At 47.5% G+C, this 24282-nt stretch overlaps 1 protein-coding gene across 6 annotated transcripts in view; it reads left to right on the forward strand.

Annotated features, from left to right (window-relative positions):
* The window catches only part of LAMB1 (laminin subunit beta 1), a 74511-nt gene that overhangs the window by 26868 nt on the left and 23361 nt on the right, over window positions 1-24282 (forward strand). For all 6 annotated transcript variants that reach the window (XM_036327505.1, XM_036327509.1, XM_036327507.1 and 3 more), the window contains 11 exons: window positions 7202-7337; window positions 8612-8770; window positions 9595-9722; window positions 9947-10070; window positions 10889-11093; window positions 11888-12031; window positions 12228-12459; window positions 15146-15309; window positions 16270-16494; window positions 17548-17762; window positions 18425-18521. In XM_036327505.1, coding sequence (XP_036183398.1) covers window positions 7202-7337; window positions 8612-8770; window positions 9595-9722; window positions 9947-10070; window positions 10889-11093; window positions 11888-12031; window positions 12228-12459; window positions 15146-15309; window positions 16270-16494; window positions 17548-17762; window positions 18425-18521 — 1829 coding nt within the window. The remainder of the gene's footprint in view (window positions 1-7201; window positions 7338-8611; window positions 8771-9594; window positions 9723-9946; window positions 10071-10888; window positions 11094-11887; window positions 12032-12227; window positions 12460-15145; window positions 15310-16269; window positions 16495-17547; window positions 17763-18424; window positions 18522-24282) is intronic.

Here is a 24282-nt window from a genome sequence, read left to right on the forward strand (position 1 = left end):
CAGCATGTGTTTATCTACCCCCATCATGTGAAAGTGCGATGATTTATTTACTTCCAGTCTTTTTGCTTTTTAAGTATGTTTCAGTGAATATTCTTGTAGATATATTTTGATGAATGTAGATATAGCTATAGATTAGGTTCCTAATGATGGAACTTCGAAGTCAATGTGGATGTACATTTTTTATTTTAATAGAATGTCAGGTTGTTCTGCAGACAGATTGTGCTGATTTATTTTTCTACAAACCAGTTACAAAAGTACCCTTTTCTCTATTCCCACCAGCAGTTGGCATCATCATTTTATTTTTCACCAATCCATAAGATGAAAAATGAACTCCCATTTTGATTTGTGTAAAGAATTATTTCATTTTATTTTATTCAGCTTCCAAGCCTATTAATGAAAATGACATGTAATACCTTTTAGTTACTTGAATACATTGGTATTCCTTGAATAGAGGAGACATGAAGCTCTATCAGAAATTAATCATAATACACATTTGGCAAGATGTTGAATTTCTGGGCGTTTAATGAACCACCTTGGAGTCGAAGAGAGTTTTGGTCTCCGTTGGTTACAGGATCAGATTCAGAACATCTGGTAAAGATAGGGTGAGTGGCTGCTGAGAGGACAGGCAGATGTTTCCTTGGCCCTGAACTTTCCCAGAGAGAACATGCTGAATTCATTGAGCAAGCTTTATGTACTCATAAATTGACTCTTTTACAAGATTATTTCTCAACACCATGGAAGTCTGCTGGGAGGGAATGGGATTCCAGGCAGCAAGAGCGTGTTCTGTTTGGCCTGTGTTTGGGTCTGTCCTATTCCAGAACACGTAGCAAACTGAGCACAGCGTGTATATAGCCCTCTGGAACTCCAGTACTGAATGTCTATTCTTCGAAAACCTCCAGAGGGGAGGAAGCGAGGAGAATTCCATAAAAGCTGGAAGGAAAGACCAACTACTTGCCTGCTTATGGAACCACTTCTCTGGCTTTCCTTTGTGACTCCCAGAACATGCACTGATTCCTTTCGTGACTTATTCCTCAGTTCCAAACTGTCCTCACACCTCGAACTCTCCTCGAGTAGGTGCAAATGGCACCCATAATTTTCCAAATTGTGTCATAAACTCAGGAATGTCCTATGTTCCTTTACCCTAAATGGTTTCTATTACTTCCACTCCCTTCCTCTTTTTCTCTATTGTACACACGTTTCCTGTCTCTGAATCCACCCCTACACAACCCCTGCGCTGCCCCTCCTGTCTCCTGCAAAAAGAATGTATACCAGTGAAAACCAGAGAGTGCTAATCGAGAGAGTCTGTGACGCAGGTGTGTTAGTGAAAGTTCTACGGCAGGACATTCGATCGCTAACGTGATTGATGAGACACTCTCTTTTGGCATGAGTGATGGGAAAAGGAACCTGTCGCGTTGCCTCTGGTCCTGTGCCTCTGCAGTGTTTTGTCCAGATCCTTTTCCAAGTTGGCCCCCAGGGGACTTTCTCTAAGGACCCCCGTGGGAGTGGTTGAGGCCCAGTCTCTGAAGCACCGGTTCCACTGGGAGAATGCTCGGGGCATAGCAGATTCTCAGGAAATACTTGCGAAATGAATGGTTTGTTGCAACCACTCATCAGCATCTGCTCTCTGATAATATTCCTTTACCTCGCCTTGGACACATAGTAGGTATTGATTAAATGTCGATTGACTTAAAGAATTTGAGAAACAAAATATTTTTAAAATATAAAAACTATGTGCCCCTGAGAAGAAGGCAGTATCTGAATGTGATCCCAAACATGCCTTAGTTACTTTGGCCAGGGACTGAACTAAGTGTAAAAATCATGTGAAGTGGAAAAACTTTTAAAATGTTTTGTATAATGAGCCAAATGGATTTTTGGAGAACAATAAAAGCTTAGTAATTCGGGTCTATTATATTGACAGCTAATCTGGACTTTTGAATATTTTTAAGCAGTAAGACCTAATTAATGTGAATAATATAACCTAAGCCAGATTAACGAAGTTTTGTCTACCAGATAACCTGCTTTAATGGATAAATAAGAATGGTTGCTAGGTAAATACTACTTATAAATGCTTTAAAAAAACTTTTAAAAATGTAAACACCTTTGTATCCTTCCTCAAAATCATTTCATCAATTAATTTATGACTGATATCTGGCTTGAAGACTTCTAACTCCTAGACCAAAGTCCCCTGCCCTCACTTGATCATTCAACAACACATTACTTCTGCATCTCTTTTCGCACTTATTTTAGTTGGCTATGTATTATAGCTGTTTGTATTCGAAAGGTCTCTTTAGACAGGAATTGTGTCTTACTTGTTCTTGAATCTCCCTTTGTACCCAGCACAGAGGGCCTTGCAGGTGCTCAATAAATGAGGAAATGAACTTGCTTATACTTTGAAACAAGAGCAGAAATTAATATATGTTTTCATCAATATATTGAGTGGGCATCTAACCCTTTGTTAATTGTAGGTAGTTGGACATAAAAGTATCGCAGAGGACAGCTCCTTCCCCTTAAAGTATCCTGCTTTGGATAAAATGAGTAGTGCTGACTGCTAATCAATGTAGAACCAACTCTTATTTGTAATCAGAATGATGGAGGAGAAATCAGTGTTGAACCGTGGTGGTTCTTATGAATGATCTTGTTATCCTTTCACTTTTCTCCCAGTTTCTCAGTAATAGAAAAAAGTTAAAACTGTACAGTCTTTGCTCTGCTCCACACTATTTAAATGAAATAGAATGTTCCTTCCAATTAAACAAGTTGCTAATTTCTGTATTTATGAGAAACTTTTGTTGACTAAAATGAAGATTTCGGTAGGGCTGTGTTCCTATCTTAAGGCTCTAAAGGAAAATGTGTTTCCTGCTGACCGGAGTTGTTGGCAGAATTCAGTTGCTTTGGGTTGAGGGATGAGGTTTCGTTTTCCTGCTGGCTCCCAGCTCCCAGGGGCTGCCCACATCCCTTGACTCATGGCCTTCTCCTTTCGTCCTCAAAGCCAACAACTGTGAGTCAAATGATTCTCATGTCACAACGTTTACCCGCTTTTCTGCTTTCTTCTTCCACTTGGAAGAACTCATATGATTAGATTGGGCCCATCCCAACATCCTTAACCTTTATCACATCAGCAAAGTCCCTTGAGCTCTGTGAGGTAACATACCCACAGATTCTGGGGATCAGGCCATGGACATCTTTTGGGGTCATTAATCTCCTACCATAAGTCCTGACTTATTTTGTCTTATCTTACATCCTTATTCTATCTTACTGATCCAAATGAATTAAATCTGTATCTAGTTACAGGGAAATTTGTGGGATTAACATACTTTTATTTATTTATTTTTTAAAATATATTTTATTGATTTTTTACAGGGAGGAAGGGAGAGGGATAGAGAGTTAGAAACATCGATGAGAGAGAAACATCAATCAGCTGCCTCCTGCACACTCCCTACTGGGGATGTGCATGCAACCCAGGTACATGCCCTTGACTGGAATCGAATCTGGACCCTTCAGTCCGCAGGCCGACGCTCTATCCACTGAGCCAAACCGGCCAGGGCAACATACTTTTAAATGTACCATTTCTATCCAATATGATTTTTCCTTGAACACAGGAAAGGATAATTACACGTAATAAATCTTTTGTCTCACTATGGAGGAGATAGCATTTGAGCTTGGCTTTTTTTTTTTAATTTTTTATTAAGTTATTACATATGTGCCCTTATCCCCCCATCCCCCCCATCTCCCCCCGCCCATTCTGAGCTTGGCTTTTTAAAAAATGAGTGAGATTTGAGGGGTGTAACAAGTGGGCAGGAAAGCCTTCTAGCTGCGAGGAAGAAGACTGCTGAAGGCATGGAGAGGGAGTGAGTGTGGCAAGGTCCAGATCTGGTCTGATCTTGACTATCTCTGCTCACATTCCTCCGTTAGCCTCTTTGCTCCTGTCGTTCTTGTCCTCTCTGTCTGTCAAGATCCTCTGCGACCTTCAGAGCCGCCTCTTTCATGATGCTGCCCTTAATCAGATGAGCAGTGCCTGCCTCTAAGCCCACAGTACTTAGCTTGTAGCTCTATATAGGTACTTAGAGCGTTTTTATTTGCTGTATTGGTCAATTGCTTTATTTTTTTAGTCTCCCACATTAAATGGTAATTTCTTTAAGGACAAGGACCATCCCCCCTCCCTCCCCATTTTCCTTTCTCATTATTTAGCCAGAAATAATGGACTTTACCAAGGAAGTAAGGATTGATTCAGAAGAACGTTGACAATGGACCAAAATGTGAGCGTATTAACACCAGCAAGCATAGCCTCCAGGACCAATATTTGCTCAGTAAATATTTGTGGAAGAGTATGAGGAGTGTGGCTGATCTGAAATTAAAGGGCGGGCACCAGAGAAAGAAGCGTGGGTTGTAGAGGCTGCTGGAAACCAGGCAGGGGCCTCGTGATTTGATATAAGATGAGTAGAAACAATCGTGGATTTTTGTGAAAGGCTGAAAGCAATGCTGTGGGAAGGTTGGTTTGGCAGTGTAGACAGGATGGGCTGGGCAGGGGCAGAGAAGAGCTTAAGAGGTCAGTGTGGAAGGTTGCTAGAGTAGCAGGTATAGAAAGATGACATACTGGGCTAGGAGAGTGGCAGTGACAATGAGCAGAAACTGAGCAGAGAAACATCTTGAAATAAGACTTGGATATTGGGGATAAAGAAAAGGGAAGGTTATGTCTCACCTAAAACATCAGAAGAATTTTAAATCTGCTGACAGAAATAGCAGAGCTGAATGTAAGAAATCAGTGGGAGAGGCGACGAGCAGGTGGGGACAAGATGAATTAGAGATGACCGCTGGGCAAACCATGGAAATGTCCCATTCGTGGCTGGACGTGTACACCCAGAGCACGGCTGAATGAGTGCCGAGAGCTGTAGGTGTGAGGGCCATCTGCTCAGAAGCAGGTAAAGCCACAAGAGTGAGGTCGCTAAGGAGTGAGTGTGGGATGGGAGTCGTGCCGCGCAGTGGCAGCAGTTCAGGTCTGTGGACACAAAGAGGAGTGAGTGCCAGGGCTGCTGTTGAGGGAATTCCTTTCACCTGGTCGGGTTCTCCTGCGCTGTTTCTTCTTTAGAACTGGGCTGCAGGTACGAGGCCACGCCAGGGGGCTGCCCACTGGCCTGTCCTCAGCTTTAGTTGCTTATTTTCTAGTGATGGCATTGAAGACTCAAGTTCTTTTCTTCGGGGGTTCGTGTTTTGGACATATGTTCCCTTGGTAATCATCTGGGCAGGAGCTAAAGATTTTCTTTTGTCCATAGGATGTAGCGTTCGGTGCCTGGGTTTTTGGCAATGGCTTTTGTTGGTGGACTGGGCCAAAAGAGGGCTAGGTCCTAATTGGAACAAGCTTTCTCCTCCGGGAATCGGCTACGGGACGTTAAGTGTTCATATTCCCGCAGGGTAAAAACGACTCACGTGATATACAGAAGAAGACTTCGTTTGGACTTAGAGACTTGGTTTAAAATGAACTTTGGGATGAGAAAAAAAAAATAATGACGTCTGGGAATGGGTTTAAAGTAATCGTTTCAAACCACATGACTTTAATGAAGTAAAAATGAATGTGTAGAATTTGGTTTTACCATGTACACAAAGTCATGATACTAAGGAAAAAGACAGACGTAGGCTGAGAACAAAATAAATTATAGTTCATCCCGAGGCCTTTATTACCTAAAAGAGTAATGGACTAATTTTTTTAAAATTGTATTATTACAGTAAATCTATTCTTTTTCCGTTTGTTTGTTTTTAAAACTCAGAACTCCTGTCCTTCATGCATTTGTCTGTTGAGCAGGTGTTTGAGTGTACTCAGCCCTGGGCCAGGCCCTGCGGGGTGACTGGGGTGAATAAGGCACAGCCCGGGCCCTCAAGGAGTTTGCAGTCCAGGAGGGGATTAAATAGGTCTGCCAATAATTATACTACAGAGAGAAGGCCATAAATGCCTTAACGGTACAGCTAAGGAATAATGGAAGCCTCAGGAAGCACCAGTGGAGAATGTAGGAGGAGGGAACCAAACGAAACTTCATGAAAGTTGAGCTGGGCTTTGAAAAATAAGTAGGATTTGAAGACACAGGGCCTCAACTTTAATGAACACCTGCCGTGTCACAGCTTTGTTGTAGAGGTTGTAGATACATCCTTCCTTCTGCAAGGAGGTGGTGGCATGAAAGAGAAGGTGTTGCATTTGATGGAGTGGGATGAGGGTCAGGGAGTGCCACGGCAGGGAGCCCTTGGTGAATCTGGAAAGAGTAGGTGGACCTTTGCCGATGAGTCAGGGAGGAGAAGGGCGTCCCAGGCTGTAAGAACAGCATAAGCAAAGGCAGGAGGTCCCGAGTCCCCCGGCACATTTGAGAGGTTGTAAGCAGCTCAGGATGGGGGAGCGGAGGGGAGAGATGAGGCTGGAAAGGTAGAGATGGCAGATTGTGGAAGTCCTGTCGCACCTCCCAAGGCCACTGTAGCCAGGAAGTGGCAGCAGTTCATGCATGTTGGAGAGGTGCACTTGGGCAGCTCTGGGGCAGTGGCTTAGGTTGGGAAGTGGGAAGATTGGCAGCAAGGATACCAGTTAGAAGACCGTATTTGCTTTTCCTGTGAGTGAGAGAAGGAAGAAAGGCATGGCGCAGCCCGTGGAAAGGGGAAGAGACGCACCAGATGCGGGAGGCGAATTCGCAGAGGCTGGTTCCTGACTGATATGAAGAAGGAATCCAGAGAGTAGTTTCCAGGTCTCTGACTTGGTTGACTCAGTGGTGGTGTTTCCCCGAGTAGAGAGCGTGGGAGGCATTGAGTGCTGTCCTTGTGAGTGCTGCTAGTCTCTGGGACAGCTAAGTCAGAACTGTCCTCCTAGGAGTTGGGTCTAAGGCCCAGGAGAGGGGTTGCAGCTGAAAATTAGGCAAGCAATCTAAGCAGCAAGAGAAGAAAAAAAAAAATCTAAACAGGAACATTTGTTATATCTTATAGAAAACCCCAAGATGGTGTGGACAGGGCATAGTGAAGACAGGGCAGGGGAGGTAAACGTGGAAGACCAGGTCATGCGGAGCTTGGGATTAACCCTGGAAGATGGTTTTTCCAAGTACTTATTTTCCAAAGGAAATAAGAAAATCCCACCTGAATCCCGCACCCCATTTAGTGTTTAATGGCAGATGTGCAACCACATCCAGTGGTTCCTCTATAAGAGGCGAGCGCGCTGACCCGCTCTGCTCCTTCCCAGCTGCTCCACGGAGTCGGGCCAGTGCATGTGTCGGCCCCACATGATCGGACGTCAGTGCAACGAAGTGGAGTCAGGCTACTACTTTACCACCCTGGATCACTACATCTACGAAGCAGAAGAAGCCAACTTTGGGCCCGTAAGTAGCGGGGTGCTTGGCAGGTCGGTAAAGCGGCGTTTGGAAGCAGTGACGGCATGTACACATTTTGTAAACAAACCAGAATTTTTTCGGTGAGCCCAAAGTAAGGATCAGGCCCTTACGAACTTGGGAACAGTCATGTTTAAAGCCAAGTAAATAGGTGGCTCGCAGACACCCCGAGACATTCACTAGTAAGGCCTTTGGTGTCTGCGGGTGATTTTGTGTGCTTTTTCTTCTTCCCATCTTCTTTCCACTTACGCTGCACAGTTGTTGTTGATCTGCTGTATGAGTACTCAGAGAGGACGTTGTTTCCTTTTTCTGTTGCTGTGGAATAAGCCGTTAGCATGTTGTGGCTTAGCCGTGTGTCTGGCACTTCGGCCTGAGTGGCTGAAGCCGCTGGTGGCTGGCTGGGCGATTTTCTCTGCATGACCTCTCCATGCAGCTGTCTCGCGCCTCCTCACAGCACGATGGAGGCAGGATAGTGAGACTTCTTACATGGCGCCTGGCTTCCAAGGAGGAGGAAACAGAACTATCAGGTCTCTTAAAGCCTGGGCCCCGAAGACTCAGAGTGTCATTTTCTTGCCTTTTTTTGATCACCTGATAAGTCTAGACCAGATCTGAGGGTGCGATAACGTAGCTCCTACCTCTTCCTGAGTAAAGCCACACACACACACACACACACACACACACACACACACACACACGGAATGCAGGACTTCTTTGGAGGTGACTAATCACAGGCACCATGTCACCCTGTGAACAAATCCAAATGTGTGTTGAGTTAAGCAGCTCAACTTGGTCAGTTCTCAGCCTCAGTGAACGCATCTGTAGTGAGCATTCCTGATTCTCTTGTTTCCTCACTTGTCCTTGGTGCTTGAAACAAATGTCAATGAGAAAGACAAATAGAAATAAAAAATATTGGACTGACGCAGAAAATTTGGGAAATGCCTTGTGACGCCTAGACTGGCTCACAGCAACATGTAGGATGTTCTCTTTCCTTCCTTTATGCTCATCCCACTGGTTATATCACAGAAGGTCTGTCTTAGGCCTTTGAGTCCCGCCTCCAATATCCCAAGACTACCCCAACCACAAAACTAAAAAGCCAATTTGCTGTTTATATATTAAAAACATTTTACAGGCTACTGGGAAAATGTGACTACAAAAAATAGGCATAATAATACAGTTTTGCACCTTTGGGTGACTTCAGATTACTTTGTTATATTCCATTGAACTGCACTGCAAGTAAAGCATAAAGACTGTCTGCTTGTCCCCAGGGGGTCACCATCGTGGAGCGGCAGTACGTGCAGGACCGGATTCCCTCCTGGACCGGAGCAGGCTTCGTCCAAGTGCCTGAAGGGGCTTATTTGGAGTTTGTCATTGACAACATACCGTACTCCATGGAGTATGAAATCCTAATTCGCTACGAGCCACAGGTAAACCCCCCATGAATTATTGGGGATGGGGAGGATATTGGTAGAGAAGTCTTTCCTCTAATGGACACTGTTTTTGTGAAATTCGGAGGTTACACTGGAATAGAGGAGAACTTCTCTCTGACGTTCTAGCCTCCAGGGAAGTGAAAATGTCCAGTTTTCTTGAATTCAATTTCTGGAGCATTTAGCAATCTCTTGTCAGGCACCTAACCTTGCTGAGAGCTGAGGTGGCGGCAAGAATGTACCAGGTCCTGTCCTTGGCCTCGGGGCCTGCACTTCCCAGGCACAGACACAGGCCCCTAACTGCAAGATCAGAATGAAAGCCTGTCAGCTGGAGGCTGGGCCAGGGCTGCCTAGAAACAGATGCAGGCCTTGCCTTCAACATAGATGACATTTTGACACGAGGAAGTCAGGAATAGCGTGAGCAGCGGAGAGGAGAGTGTTTTGAGAGCCATCCCACATAGCTGGGTGTGCGGGAAACGGTCAGGCATGCTGCTAGGAAAGATGCTAGGACCAGTGAGTGAACTTGGGCTCTCTATGAAGGGGAAGCTATTGAAGGTTTTGAGCAGGGGATTGCCATGATCTGACCCATGTTTTAACGTGGGGGGGAAGGGACGCTGGGAGATGCAGGGAGAGCAGTTGGGGAGCTGTTTCAGGTCCAGGTGAGAAGGGATTAGGGCTGGAACTGGGGTGATAGCAGAGGAAGTGGTAAAGAGGGAAGAGGAACGCAAGCAAGAGTTCTCCAGTGAAACTTGGCAGAGGTCTGTATAAACAGGAGCAGTGGGCCAGTGACGATGGTCCTTTTGATTGGTTGTTTCTCCTTCTAGCTCCCCGACCAATGGGAAAAGGCTGTCATCACGGTGCAGCGACCCGGGAAGATTCCAACCAGCAGCCGATGTGGTAACACAGTTCCTGATGACGACAACCAGGTGGTGTCCTTGTCGCCTGGGTCGAGGTCAGTGTGACAGCGGTTTGCAGCTCAATAGAACCAATATGCAAATTAAATATTTTCTCTATTTTTCGGTGTCTTGCCTTGTGCGTTGTACAGTTACCATGCCAGGGCCAAAGGCAAACACTGACTGTTGACTTGCTTGCTTCGGAAAGAGCTGCGTAGCGCTCTGATTGACCGACTGGATACTTAAAGGTTGACTTTTGCTGTTGTCTTTTGATCTGGGGCAGGTACGTCGTCCTCCCGCGCCCCGTGTGCTTTGAGAAGGGCGTGAACTACACAGTCAGGCTGGAGCTGCCCCAGTACACCACCTCCGACAGCGGTGTGGAGAGTCCCTACACGTTTATCGATTCAGTAAGTGCAGGGCTGTTTCCGACGCGCGCAGGGAAGGCTGGGCGGGAAGTGCTCATCTTCCCCGAGGGTTTGTGGAGGGGTCGTGCTGAGAGCCTAGGCAGTCATCTTTCTACCCCCAAGGGTGCTTTGCCTATTTATTTTAGTAACACCCCTCCTCTGGCCCTAGCTGAGTGGCTCAGTTGTCTCGGCATCGTCCTGTGCACCCAAAGGTTGCTGGTTCGATTCCCCGTCAGGGCATGTACCTGACTTGCAGGTTTGATCCCAATCGGAGCACATGTGGAAGGCAACAGATCGGTGTTTCTCTCTCCCTTTCTCCCTTCCTCTCTCTAAGCATGTCCTCAAGTGAGGATTTAAAACAAAACAAAAACTCCACCCTCTGATTCTTTCTGAAAATATGAAATGTCTTAAAAATGACACTTCAGCCCTAACCGGTCTGGCTCAGTGGATAGAGCGTTAGCCTGCGGACTGAAGGGTCCCGGGTTCGATTCCGGTGGGGGGCATGTACCTTGGTTGCGGGGACACCCTCAGTGGGGGGTGAGCAGGAGGCAGCTGATCGATGTTTCTAGCTCTCTATCCCTCTCCCTTCCTCTCTGTAAAAAATCAATAAAATATATTTTTTAAAAAAAATGACACTTCAAAAACCATCAATCTAAACTCTTTCTGGCAGGAAGATTTTAAGAATGGGAAGGCTTATGAAAAGAATGGAACTTTTTCTTTTCAAGAGTCAAAGAAGCATCTGGGTTTTTACGTTTACGTGCTTCCATTGTGGACACGGGGCACCAGTGTAAGAACACTTTGCTGATCTCGTTTCTTCACAGCTTGTCCTCATGCCGTTCTGTCAGTCACTGGACATCTTCACCGTGGGCGGTTCAGGGGATGGGCCTGTCACCAACGGCGCCTGGGAAATCTTTCAGAGATACCGATGTCTGGAGAACAGCAGAAGCGTTGTGAAAACGCCGATGACTGACGTTTGCAGGAACATAATCTTTAGCATTTCTGCGCTGATACACCAGACAGGCTTGGGTAGGTGTTAGCACAGCTGCTTCTGCCCTTTTTTCTTGAGAGCCAAGAGTACACCTGGCATCGTGAGGTACGTGGGAAAGCAGGCCGTATAGATAGCTGTTAGGCAGTCAGCACAGGAAAAATCGTGTCTCAACATTTGTTTGCCTTTAGCCCTAGCCGGTTTGGCTCCCTGGCCTGGTTGGGGCACGTGCGGGAGGCAACCAATCGATGTGTCTCTCACATCGTTGTTTCTCTCTCTGTGTCTGTCCCCCTCCCTTCCTTGGTTGAGGATGAACAATAAAAAATAGTTGTCTTTTTTTTTTTTAAAGAATATTTCAGTGATAAAGCCCCATTGCAAATGCAATCAATATTCAAGACACACATGTGGGCGGCAGGAGGCGGCAGCGTGTCCAGGGCAGGATGGGCCGCTGGGACGGGGGTCAGAGGAGCAGTGCAGAACTGAAATTTGGTTTTCTCTTTGAAAGGTCGGACCATCTCCCAGAGGTCCCTGGGCCTTTGTCTTAAGGTCCTGTGATGTTTAAGCTTTGAAGGAGAGAAAACCTTAATGGCCTCTTCCTAGAAAAACTACTTGTATCTGCCAACTCTGTGTGTCCTGTGGCTTCCCTCCTGCTCATCACAGGGATGAGATTGGTTTCCGTGGGAATTCTGAATCAGCCCAGGGAGTCAGGGAGGAAGGACTAGAGAGAGCCCCAGGGAAGGGACAGGCCGGGTCGGAGCCGGGGGTGACAAGCTGCCCTCCTTTGTGGGAGGAGCCGCCGCTGTATCCCAGGTGGTGACCTCGTTTTCCCCTGCAGCTTGTGAGTGCGACCCGCAGGGCTCCTTAAGCTCCGTCTGCGACCCCAACGGGGGCCAGTGCCAGTGCCGGCCGAACGTGGTTGGAAGAACCTGCGACCGATGTGCTCCTGGAACCTTCGGCTTTGGCCCCAGTGGCTGCAAACGTAGGTTAACCTGACCGTAAGGTGCTCGTCCAGATGACCTGGCAAACCCTGGCGTGGTTGCCCCCGCCTGGGGGGCACTGCTTACCTCTGGGAGTCGGTCCCGGGCGCCCGTGGGCATCCTCGGGAGCCGACACGAGGGGTGTGTTGGCACGGGATGAGTTTCTCAGGGTGGCTCCCCGCTTGCGTGTCTCTCCAGCGTGCGACTGCCACCTGCAGGGGTCTGTCAGTGCTTTCTGCGACCCCGTCACTGGCCAGTGCCACTGCTTCCAGGGGGTGTACGCGCGGCAGTGTGACCGGTGCCTGCCCGGGTACTGGGGCTTCCCGAGCTGCCAGCCCTGCCAGTGCAACGGCCACGCCGACGACTGCGACGCGGTGACGGGGGAGTGCCTGAGCTGCCAGGACTACACCACGGGTCATCACTGCGAGAGGTACGTGGGCGCGCCGCTGGGAAGTAAAGGGAACAGAGATCATGTTTGGCCGAGTCAGCATCTTCGGGAAACCACAGAAGGAACCTCACCGGGCTCCAGATGGCTCGGTCGTTTCTGACCACGTCAGGATTTTCTAGGAACTCAGTCATTCGCCGAGTGCCTCTCTGGCTTACACCTTCTGTGTGCCAGGCAGGCATTGTTCCGGGCTGGGACGTGGCCGGCGGGCATCTGCCCTCTTGGAGGGGCGCCCTGGAGGCCGCCGTAGATCTGTGCGGAAATCACCTCTGTCCCAGCAGATTCTGGCGGAGGATGAGAATTGTGAAATGTTGATGCCTAACTTCAGGCAGACTGGAAACCCAATCCAAATGGGATGAGTCATTTTAAATAGCTTGTGTTGTGTGTGTGTTTTTAAAACATTTTATGTAGCTATAGTTTCCAGGAGACCGGCCCACATAAAATGTGCGAAAGTAGATCTGCTCTGCAGTCAGCAGATGTGAATGGGAGAGTTGTTACGGATGCAAAGCACCGCACTGGGTGTAATAAGCATGGGACGTAGAACGTGCTTCTAATAACATTACAGCCCTGCTCGCTCGATAAGAAATAGTCCCTATGAGAGAATGACATGCTGACTTCACTATTCATCACTAATTAAGAGAGGCAGACGTGCTATTAGAACCTGCCTTTTTTTTAGTACTGGTCTTCACCCTCCATGTCAATAAATTTTCTCTTTTAATATCCGTCCACTCTATATGGGATTTTTGTTTTTAAAATTTCAGCAAGTTGCCTCAGTCGGTGCAAAAGTCGCTCATCACATGAAAGAGAAATTGTTAGTAAAAATGAATATGTGATTAACTTATGGCATGAAGGTGTGCATGGAAGCCAGTGTGTGGCTCTTGGCTCTGTACTAGAGGATATTCAAGAATTGGTTCTAGCGATTACTTCTTTGAGTAAAAATTACTCCTTCCAACCACAAAACTGTGTTGTAAAAGGCTGTAAGGAAAGAATTATACAAGATTGGAAGACAGAAATTAGTATATTGGTGTCCTCTCTTGTTTTCTGCATTAAATTTCCTATTATTTTTTCAATGGGAGATAGAAAATGAATTAGAGAAAATGAGACAGATGAGAAAATCTGATTACGAGGGGAGCACAGTCAACAAAGGTGGTGTCCACATGCCGATTCGCAATCAGCACACTGTGTAATGTCTTTGCAAGAGCATCCCGTGAGAATGGCTTGGTTTATATTTCCGACTGTTCTTGGATTTACTTGTAAAGCGTTTTGATTTCTTGCTGGACAACGAGAGAGTGTAGGAGGAGGAAAGATATTTAGCCCTAGTTTGGATGACAAAACTTTATTAAGTAATTTACTTCTTGCTTAAGCCGATTTCTCATCATTCTTTTCCTCTTCCAAGATAATTAGTATCAAGCCCATGAATTTAAAAAGAAGCTCCAGGCTCAGATTGTCCCCGACGTGGGAAGTGGAGGGGGAGCCAGGAAATGGACACTCAGTTTCTGTCATTATGCATTTGGGTTTATTTCACCTAGAAAGCTTTCTCAGAACCCAGTGTATGAAATTGCTAACCACCACCAGTTCCACCAGGACATGGTTGTTTTCCTTTGAACAACTTTTCCCTTCTATTTCTTCATCTTCCTCCACTCCCATTTAAAAAATAGTACCTCTGCCTCAAAAAAAGAAAAAAATATATATATATGAAAAACAGACTGAATCGGAAATCATTAGACCTGAGTTCCAGGCCCTGTCCTGCCTCTGACCTGCTTTATTATCTTGGAGGAGTGATCTCACTTTTCCAAGTATCCAGCTTTCTGTTCGTGAATAACTAGGTTGGATTGGATGATCTTCAAATTCCTTTACGCTCTTAGGTTATAGGAACTAAGCAAGTAACCTAAACACCATTCATATTGAGAAGCAGCATGACATAGTCCAAGAATTCTTGCTGAAAGTCAGAAGGCTGGATTCAAATCCTGGCTCGTTACTAACGAGTTGTGTAAGCCTTGCAAATCAGTTAACCGCCAAGGGCTCCTTATCTGCGAGGAGAGGAGATGGGACGTAGCAGTTGATAAATAACATTCCTCACCCCTGACCAACTTTGAAACCACCTGAGAGGTAGATGCAAAAGAGTCGTGCAGCTAGAGCGCTTCCTTATCAGCTCTGTTTCTGGTAAAGGCTGGGTTGCAGAACCTCCACGGTGGGCTAGCTAGCATGTCACCCTCTCAAGCAGAGGCAGAGGCAGACAACCACAGGTCCCCCCACCCCTTCCCCAGACTCGGTGCAAGGAGGGAGCCGACCAGAATGCTCAGGGCAGGCGGGCAGCTGACAGGACAGCGGGGTGCACATGGGGAAATATACCTCTTTCCCGGGGAAGGAGGTAGGGAGGGTCCCGGTGAGGCCAGGGGTGGCACCCTAATGCAATGGCCCTGCAAGTGTGAAACCAGACCAGCAGTGTTGGGCATTACCTGGGACCACCTGAGTCAGAAACGGGAGAAGCCCAGCAGTCTGAGTTATAACAAGCCCTTCCGGGGGATTCTGATTAGAACTAACATTTGAGAACCACTGTTCCATTGGGAAGTGTGTTTCCAAACAGAGAATGCAGCTTCTAAGACGTTTTCTTGTAGCAGGTTTCTTACAAGTCTGGTTCAGGGCCCTCTCTCTTTTGTGACTGATGCAGGTGCTTGGCGGGTTACTATGGCGACCCCATCATTGGGTCAGGAGATCACTGCCGCCCTTGTCCCTGCCCAGACGGTCCTGACAGCGGACGCCAGTTTGCCAGTAGCTGCTATCAAGATCCTGCCACTTTACAGCTCGAGTGTGTCTGTAACCCTGGGTACATTGGTAAGTAATGTAGAAACTCCTGAAGGAAGAGAGGTGTCTTCTATGAGTTAGTTGTTAATGAAGGAAATAGATGAAGAATGAGCCCATCCTTCATTACCAGGGAAGGGAATCTGAAAAGATACTCTTTTCTTGTTTGGCACGTGCGATAGAGTTGTTCTTGAGTCTCGATGATGATAATGTTACAGTATCGAGCGGGAGAGCAAGCTCATTTGAATCCATAAACAAATCCCTGTGAACACTTTTAATTTACATTTGACCTCTCCCTTCCCTTGGCCAGCTCCAAGCAGAAGACTCTCAAAGGAGTGATGTGGCCAATGGACGGACAGAAGGAAGAAAAGAATATCATGTAGGGGGTCCCCAGGGCACCGAGTCAGCCAGCGCTAGATACCTTCTTCTTGTTGGTTATACTTACATTATCTGTCAACACTCAAGGAGTGTAGCGAGTTGTGAAAATAAACTCCCTTTTATTTCACACTTGATCCCATGCTTTCAAATACTAGTTACCCTTATCCACAGCTCAGTAAACATTTACCTGTGGTTTCGGGATTTCTTAGGGAATTTGGTCGTCATGAAGGACCCCATTTTTCAGGTTGCTCAGGCAGGAGCAGTGATTTTTCAGGCAATACAACCCTTGGATTAGGATTTAACACCAAGCTTAGTGTTACCCATTAGATCATTAATTTAGCTCCTAAGCTGCTCGATTCCTGGGCCGTGAGAAGCTAACGGCCCCTGTGCTGGAACTCCTCCAGGTGTCCATGCCCCCTGTGGCCTCTGAGCCAGGCTGCAGCAGTGTTACTTACAGAAGCTGGATTTCCCCCCCTAGGATGTGGGAGGGACCCCCGAGCTGGGTGATTAATGCGGCAAGGAGCACAGCCTGGCTGACTCCCGGTAGGAATGTGGATGGATTGGGCCTTTGTGTCCACAGGCTAAAGTATTGCGCTTGGTTTCATTGAACAATAGGCTCCAGATGCGAGGACTGTGCCCCGGGCTTCTTTGGCAATCCCTCTGATGTTGGAGGGGCGTGTCGGCCTTGCCACTGTCACCACAACATTGACACGACCGACCCAGACGCCTGTGACAAGGAGACTGGGAGGTGCCTCAGGTGCCTGTACCACACGGAAGGAGAGCACTGCCAGCGCTGCCGCTTCGGCTACTATGGGGACGCCCTCCAGCAGGACTGTCGGAGTAAGATGTGTATTCGTTGTGTCGCTTATTGGGAGGGTTTCCGCTTTCTTCTTCCTGGGGGATCCCCTTCTTCTGGTATTTCTTTGCTTTGGGAATACACTTGTCCCTTGTTCAGAGAGGTAAAAGTCCTCTTTTGGCAAAAGAAAGATGAGCCTGATCTTTTTTTTCTTTCTATCTTTTCTTTATACCCTCATTTTCTAGCAGAACTGAAGTCTCAAGGTATGTCTCAGTGCCTGAGAGAGACAACCAAAAGGAAAAACTGTGTAGCTGATCCATGCCATCCAATAAAGTGTATTGATTTTATCCAGGTGCTGCCCAGGAAGCTGCTGGTTGGCTAGGACTTGGAGATCCTTGATGCCCACTCTGGTCCATGCCTTGTCTGCCATGGATGGACAGAGCCTCCGGGGTTGAGGAAAAGAAAGAACCACCTCTAACGCCTCTCTTTCAGAACTTTCTTATTTCTCTCTTACCGAGATCAGGGAGCATTGCCTGCTGTTCCTGTGCACAGCCCCAGGCCCCGTCTTTGTTTATGCAAACACGTGTGGAATGTTGAGGACCTGCAGGGCTGGATTCCTTCAAGTCTTACTAGCTTAAGGGCTCCTATCTGCTGTCTCACACATCCATTACTGCCAGCTCCCTGCCAAGAGTTTGAAATCATTAAATGTCTCAGTTCCCACGGCATATTTTTTTATTATTTCTAGTTAAATCCTCAATTTAACAATGGTTCACCAGCAGCTTATTAAATGTGCATAGTATTTTGAAAATTCTGCTAGACAGAGCGTGCCGTGGTGCACGTCTGCCTGGGGAACGTCAGGACTGTGCAGAATAGAACATCCTCAGAACCTCTGAAGAGCAATAGCTGGAATTCCTTGTGTGTTTGTGGTGTTTCTGGTTTTTTTACCACCTCCATTCTTTTCACTGCTTCTTTGCATTTCCAGGTTGCAGCCTGGAGAGGGAACGTCTTAGCCCTTGGGAGGTGGCTAGCTCACTTGCGTTGCCTGTGGAGTTTATGAACGTGACTGTGTGAGTCAGTCTGGTCGTGCTCTTTTCCAGAGTGTGTCTGCAACTCCCTGGGCACCGTGCAGGACTACTGTAACAGCTCTGACTGCCAGTGCGACAAAACCACCGGCCAGTGCCCGTGTCTTCCCAATGTGGTCGGGCAGAACTGTGACCGCTGTGCCCCCAATACCTGGCAGCTGGCCACCGGGACTGGGTGCGACCCATGCAACTGTGATGCGGCTCATTCCTTCGGGCCGTCCTGTAATGAGGTGAGGTGCTGTGGGGGGCGGGAGGGGGGGGGGGTTGCGGCGGGGAGGCCTCAGGGCTGAGGAAAGATGCCTTTATGAATCCAGGGGACCGCTGTTTGGTGCCTTTGTCCCAGTTAGAGAGAGGAAGGCTCCTTCCCAGTGGCCCTGGCCTTTCTTGTCGCAGGACCCACAGCTTGGCAAACACAGCACCGACTGCATGTCAGCCGTCACTTGTTCCCCTCGGCTGGGGCATCACCATACCTGGAGGCCCCATCCGATGCAGCCGTAGCCTTTTAATAGAGGGGGTCCCCCCACCCCCGACCCACATTAGAAGGTCCCTGGCTGCTGGATCAGACTGCTTCCTTAGCCATGTAGCCCTGGCAGCGCTGTCAGAGCTGCTCAGGGACACACCCTCGGGAAGGAAAGGAGGGCTGCCCCGGCAGGTGAGCCCAGGGGCCTGTCCGTGAGGTGAAGAAGCATGTAAATGAGATGTGATGTGCTCGGCACAGGAGCAGCTAGCTGCTAGCCCCTGGCACCCAGGACAGAAGTAGGACTCCCTCTCCAGTCAGGGTGTGGAGGCCTCGGGCCAGCTGCTCAGTCCCATTCCCCTAACTGGCAGCCGGGAAAGAGAGTGTGAGCGTGTGCCCTACAGCCGGCTGACGGTGACCTGTTTCTGGCTGCAGTTCACAGGGCAGTGCCAGTGCATGCCTGGCTTTGGGGGACGCACCTGCAGCGAGTGCCAGGAGCTCTTCTGGGGAGACCCCAACGTGGAGTGCCGAGGTAAGGCCGTGGCGTCCCGGGCTGGCGTTTGCTCAGAGTGGAGGGAACAGCTTTGTGTAAACTCTAAAGTGCAGTGCAAATTAAGTTGTCTATACAAACTCTATGTTTAATGACAAAATGAATCCATGCTCATTGGTTTAAAAATCTAACAACCTGGCCCTGTGGAAGTGTGGGTAGTGAAAAATGGACCTGCTGTGTTCCTCCTTAAAATGCTTGTTTGTCTCTGCACAGACTCACACACATACACACACACACACACACACACACACACACAGGTATCACAGATACACAAAATTGCTTCTTAAAATGCTTTTCTGCGAAATGCTTATAGCAGCCGTGTATTTCGATAAACTGGTAAACCCTTGGCATTTGTACCATGTGCAGCGTCCCCGCGACGGGAACTGCAGGGCACAGTCACGGGCGCCTTCTTGCACAGCAAGGCAAACAGGACAGGAGCTCCAGGTCTGTCGATGTGAATAAAGCCCAGACTCCTACCGAAGCTTCTGGGAGAATAGGACTGGGAGAGAGAACCTGACATTTTGTTAAGAACAGAAACCTGTTAAAGTCCTATGAATCATTAGGCTTGCTCAAGTCTTATGCTGTAGCAATATATATTTTTTTGACCTGCCAGATTACTTTTCAGATACGGGAGTAAAAACATTTACAGAGAAGATTTTAAAAGATTGTGTCTGTTCTGTTTTCCTATTTGCTTTTCTTCCCTGTGTTTTAAGTTTACAACTACAGATAACAATCTTCTGTAGTTTCATACTTGTTCTTTGATATCTTTTCTTTGTTACATATCTGAAACTCTAGGTCCCTGTTGGACTCTAAATTTAAAAATTATCTTTTTCTTTCTTTTTTTGTAATTTACAGAATACTTTATTGGTTTCTGTAATCAAACCCAGGTAGATTAAGACCTTACATATTTAATACAGTGTATTATCCCTGTACAAGTGGAAAAAAAATTGTGTTTAACGTATCAACTTTTTCTTTTTTGGGTGCAACCGTAGTGAGAAAGTTAGCAGTCCGTTCAGTTTCCTCCTACCAAAGGTCACAAGCCCAGATACTGTGTCTTCTTTAAGTCACCCATGGTTCCTGAACAGCAGGGACATTTCAAACAGTGGACAAGACCAGAACAAAGGGCATATGACTTGTTTCTCCAATTGAGGCTTAGCCAGAAGGACTTGGACCAACATCTTAGGTTAGGTGAGGGTTTGTTCCACAGAGGACATGATGTTTGCCGTGTCAACAAACAAGTGCTTTTCCGTTCCTCGGTCCTCGGCCCAGATGTTGGTTTTAATGGGAGCTGGTTCTCTCACTACCATTCAATGCCCAGGACGTGCCGTGCACCACGTGCGCCAAGATATCTCCTGCAAGGAAAACCCTGCCTGGAATCTGGTTTCCCCAGAGTTCTAACTGCTATTCTGCTACACCCCTCAATCTTGTAATGGCCCTAAGGTCCCAGCGGCTTGATTTCCCCCAGATAATGGCTCTGTCATTGCTCATAGCCCGATTCTATTAGCATGTGTCACTGGGAAAATTGCGTTGGCTGCCAAAGCGTTCTGACCTTTCGCTCCATCTCAGCTCAGTTCACATAAAAAGCCTGTGACCGGAGCCGGAGTCCACCAGAGAATGGTCCATTTAGTACTTGGATCTTTACCCTTTATCTTTAAAGTCTTGGCTCTCAATCTGCCAGAAAAATGGTGGCGTAGGAACAGTATCAGTTTTATTTGGGTCAAAAGTTGATCATGCTTTGGAAACTTTGCAAAGAGCGAAAGCAACGAACTGTTTGCCAAACTCGTTGTCTTACCCAGAAAAAAGGTCAGTCCGTTACATAAGAAACTTGGGGCCCAGATGCCTCTGACACCCTGTGGAGGAAGCTCTTGGTTCACAAAGCGTCCAGCGGGAGTGAGAAGTGACCTAACCCCGGGCAGGCCCCGCCGCTGCAGAGCCGTGTGCCGGGAGGCAGTAGGAGCAGGACCAGGGCAGGGGCCAAAAATGCAGAAGCGGATGGAGTCGGGGCTCTCCGTGCGCTGGGATGTCGTCACAAATGGTAATGGGAGGACAAGAACTTGAAGGGACTGGCCCCCCAGTGATCGGCAGGGACCAGAACGGTTATCGTTGGAAATCAGAGGGAACTATGAGAGAAGAATGCGACCCCTTTTCTCACATTACGTAGTGAATCGCCGAGTTGTCTTCAACTGCAGATCTTCCAGTCGAACAGGGCACGGATTTAGACTCTGGGGTGCCACCTCAGTCACAATAACCTTCTAGAAAGCGGAGGCCCTCGCTAAGCATTCTCCTCGCGGGGAAGAAATGCCGTGACGTAAAAGACAAATCAGTAGAGGCTCCAACATATAAATTGTTGAATGTTCCTATTGTCTGGGCGGGTTGAGGCGCTTGGCCGATCGCGCTGTCTGAACAAGCCCGCCACTGTGCTGGGGTGGAGGGAACGCGCCCGCCCCCGCTGACCATGTCTGAGACGGCCTCAGCCTGCAGCTCTGCGCGGCCCCTCGGAGTCCACGGGTCACACGAGGCATCTCTCTGTGGACTCGGAGAGAGCAAAGAGTCGCGCGTCTTGGGGAAGGCCAGTGTTCCTTTACCCGGGCACGCGGGAAATGTGGGCCAGAAGCGGGACGCTCTGGGCAGTGGCCGTCATGTTTGTTGCTCATTTCACATGGTTTTAGTAGAAAAATTAAGTCCGTTTCTGTGGCCGGGCATAAATTTTTAGAATGCTTGTATTCCTTTCTCAGCCTGGGATTCATTTACAACCCCTTTATTCTTTATTTATTGTCAGTGTGACTCGGGAAATCAGATTTAATTCGGCTCTTTAGAGAATCACCATACTCTTGTTAGTGGAGGGAAGGGTTGCCTTACATAATTCTGGTCACAGGGCATGGTCCCTGAAGAGCTGGGCTGTGCCAGAGGCAGGCAAACCATGGCCATGTGCCAAGTACAGCTAACTGTCTGTCAGTCAGGTTTCATTGGGCAGAGCTGTGCCCGGGTGTGACGAGTTGTCCAGCGCTGCCTTCACGCCGCAATGCCAGAGCTGAATAGTGTGACGGAGACCAACTGGCCTGCAAAGCCTAAATATTTACTATCTGGGCCTTGATAGAAAAAGTTTGCTTACCCCTGGACCAGACGGCCAGCTTCTTTCTGCAGGTGAAGTCGTAGTCAGACTCCAATTTTCATTCCAAAACCGAAGTTATATTACTGAGGCTAAAAAGGAGGCGGGGCTGAGGGAGGGAGAGGATGTAAAGCAAAAAACAAGACATTTAAGAGATTAAAAGTTTTAGATTTCCTGCCCTTACAGTAGAATGGAAATGCCAAGGTAAAGTGTCAGTAAACCTTTGGGCATGATACCGGGAGTCCCATGTCACTTTGGGACAAGGTTGCTGGCAGAAAAGAATGGACCTGTTTCCTGGTGTTTGTATGTAGCACCTTCCCTGGCCCTGGTGGGTTTGTTTCAGAAGGAAAGGTCGAGAACCAACACAGCCCTGAGCGCGGCCCACTGGGCCTGCAGGGCGTGGACACACGAGATAGGCTGCCACCTGAACGGGAGGCGCTTGCAGGCTCTCTGGGGAAACGGGGTAAAATAGTGTAATGGCAGGAGCAAGAAACCTGTGGCGGAGACCTTTTTACCTGTCAGAGAGGCAAGACCAGCAGGAGCTAAAGTCGTTGGGCAAGGTTTCATAGAAAAGGTCAGCTCTAGTCATTTACGGAGCATTTGCCGTGTGCTGAGCACTTTTAGGGATATGGGATGCAAATTCTTGATTTTATCCTTAAAACAATTTGTGAGTGAAGTGTAATCTCCGTTTCACAGTCTAGAGCTCTCTCAGGCTCAGAGAGGTTAAGTGATTTGCCCAAAGACAAATGCAAGTGAGGACCTGCTGTGATATTTAGAGAGAGAATTGTTGTTCTGGCTAAAGGACCGTAGGACAGCATGTAGCAGCAAGCCTGGGGTGGGAGGGGTGCCCTCAGGAAACGGTTTCACTGGACAGAGTCATGGAGAGATTCGGTTTCACCGGACTGTGAAAAGCCTTGTATACCAAGCCACTGAGGCGACTTCCTTCAGTGGGCAGAGGAGGGCTGGAGAAGTGAGGAAGGATATAAAAAGCAGAAAGATTATACCTACTGACAAAGAGGTCCATTGGTTGTTTCCCATTCTCGCATTGACTTACTAGGGGCTTTTTCCCCCCAGGCCTCAGTATCTATTAAATGGTGCAATACTCTTCATTTACCTACCTTTCAGAGAGCCTGTTTGAAATGATAAGAAAACTTAGTAAAAGTGGAGGAAATCTACTGACCCCACCACCAAGAATATATTTACAGAGGAAGGTGGAATTCTTATGGCCCATTAAAAAGGACTGTCTCATTTTCGAAGTGCTGTTCTTCATCATCCTGCTTTGTTCACTTTTGCTATACACTCTCTCCTTCTTTCCAAGAGGAAGTTTTTGATCCTCTGCCCCCAAACCCCATTTCTTAAAGCAAGGCTGAGCTCCAGGTCCACCTGGTCGCCTCTCCCTTTCCCTCGAGAGGAGAAAATCCGCTGGAGCTCATCCGAGATGGTCTGCACTGCTGCAATGTTATAGGTGCCCGTGAGTGTAAGGGATGATTGGAGGGTCTCCTTCATAGTTTGTGTCCGTGAAGTTTTAAATTGTCAGGTGAGAACCAACCTTTCCACTTCAGTCAAAAAATACTCTTGGGGCGACTTTTTACCCGGTTGGAGAAGCAATTCTGGAACAACAGGCAGGGAAGGAAGCACATGTCCTCAGGGGCGTTAGCCGTTTCCCAGCAGCAATTTGAAATTAAAACCTTATGCATGTTAGACATTTGGTATCTTTTCAGAGAGAGATCAGAATCAGTTCTTCATTGATGAAACTGCAGTCCAGCCGTCTGTGAAATTTGACTCTCTACTTTTCAATTGAAGGAAAGGAATGTTGGTCAGTTCAGCCGAACTGGTCCTTGCCTACTGGAAATAGCTGAATTCCTGCCGGCCCTTCAGAATACTGCTCTTAAAGGGACAGGATCCAGAGATCGGCAGGAACAAGAATAGGTGTCACCCCAAATTAGGTGGGGTATGGGAAAAGAACGTGGCTGCTTTTTTCAAGTTATGTAGTTAATTGCCAAAAATGTCCAGTGAAATCATTTGTTGAACAGAATTTTAGACCTCCTGTTGCCACCTTGTTAGCAATAGACTTAAACCATAGCCAGGTATCCTCCTTATGGGGGGAAAAAAACATGGTTATGTAAAAGACAAATGAGGAAAACCTTAATGGGAGTGCACTTGCCTTTTCTTTATTTTTTTAAATCTTCACCCAAGGATATGTATGTCTTTTTTTTTTTTAATTGATTTTTAAAGAGACAGGAAAAGAGAAACATCAAAGTGAGAAACATTAATCAGTTGCCTCCCTTACACGCCCCAACCGGGGATCTAGTCCGCAACCTAGGTATGTTCCCTGACCAGGAGCAGAACTCGCAGCCTTTTGGTGCCCGGGGCCAACACTCTAACCACTGAGCAACAGCGGCCAGGGCTATGACCACTCTTTTTTCTCCTCATCCAATGGAAATGTGATCAAGCAACACCTTGAGCAGGAGACCACCTGGTGCTTACATGGACACTGAAAGTAATAGTAATAAAAGGCATTTACTGAGTGCCTACTGTGAGTCAGCCCTCCCCTGAGGCACTTTAGAATTAAGTTATTTCATCCTGAAAGCAATCCTATGAGTTAGGTATACTCATGGCTCCTTTTTTACAGAT

This window comes from Myotis myotis, unplaced genomic scaffold (assembly GCF_014108235.1).
Source record: "Myotis myotis isolate mMyoMyo1 unplaced genomic scaffold, mMyoMyo1.p scaffold_m19_p_11, whole genome shotgun sequence".
In the NCBI taxonomy this organism is placed as follows: domain Eukaryota; kingdom Metazoa; phylum Chordata; class Mammalia; order Chiroptera; family Vespertilionidae; genus Myotis; species Myotis myotis.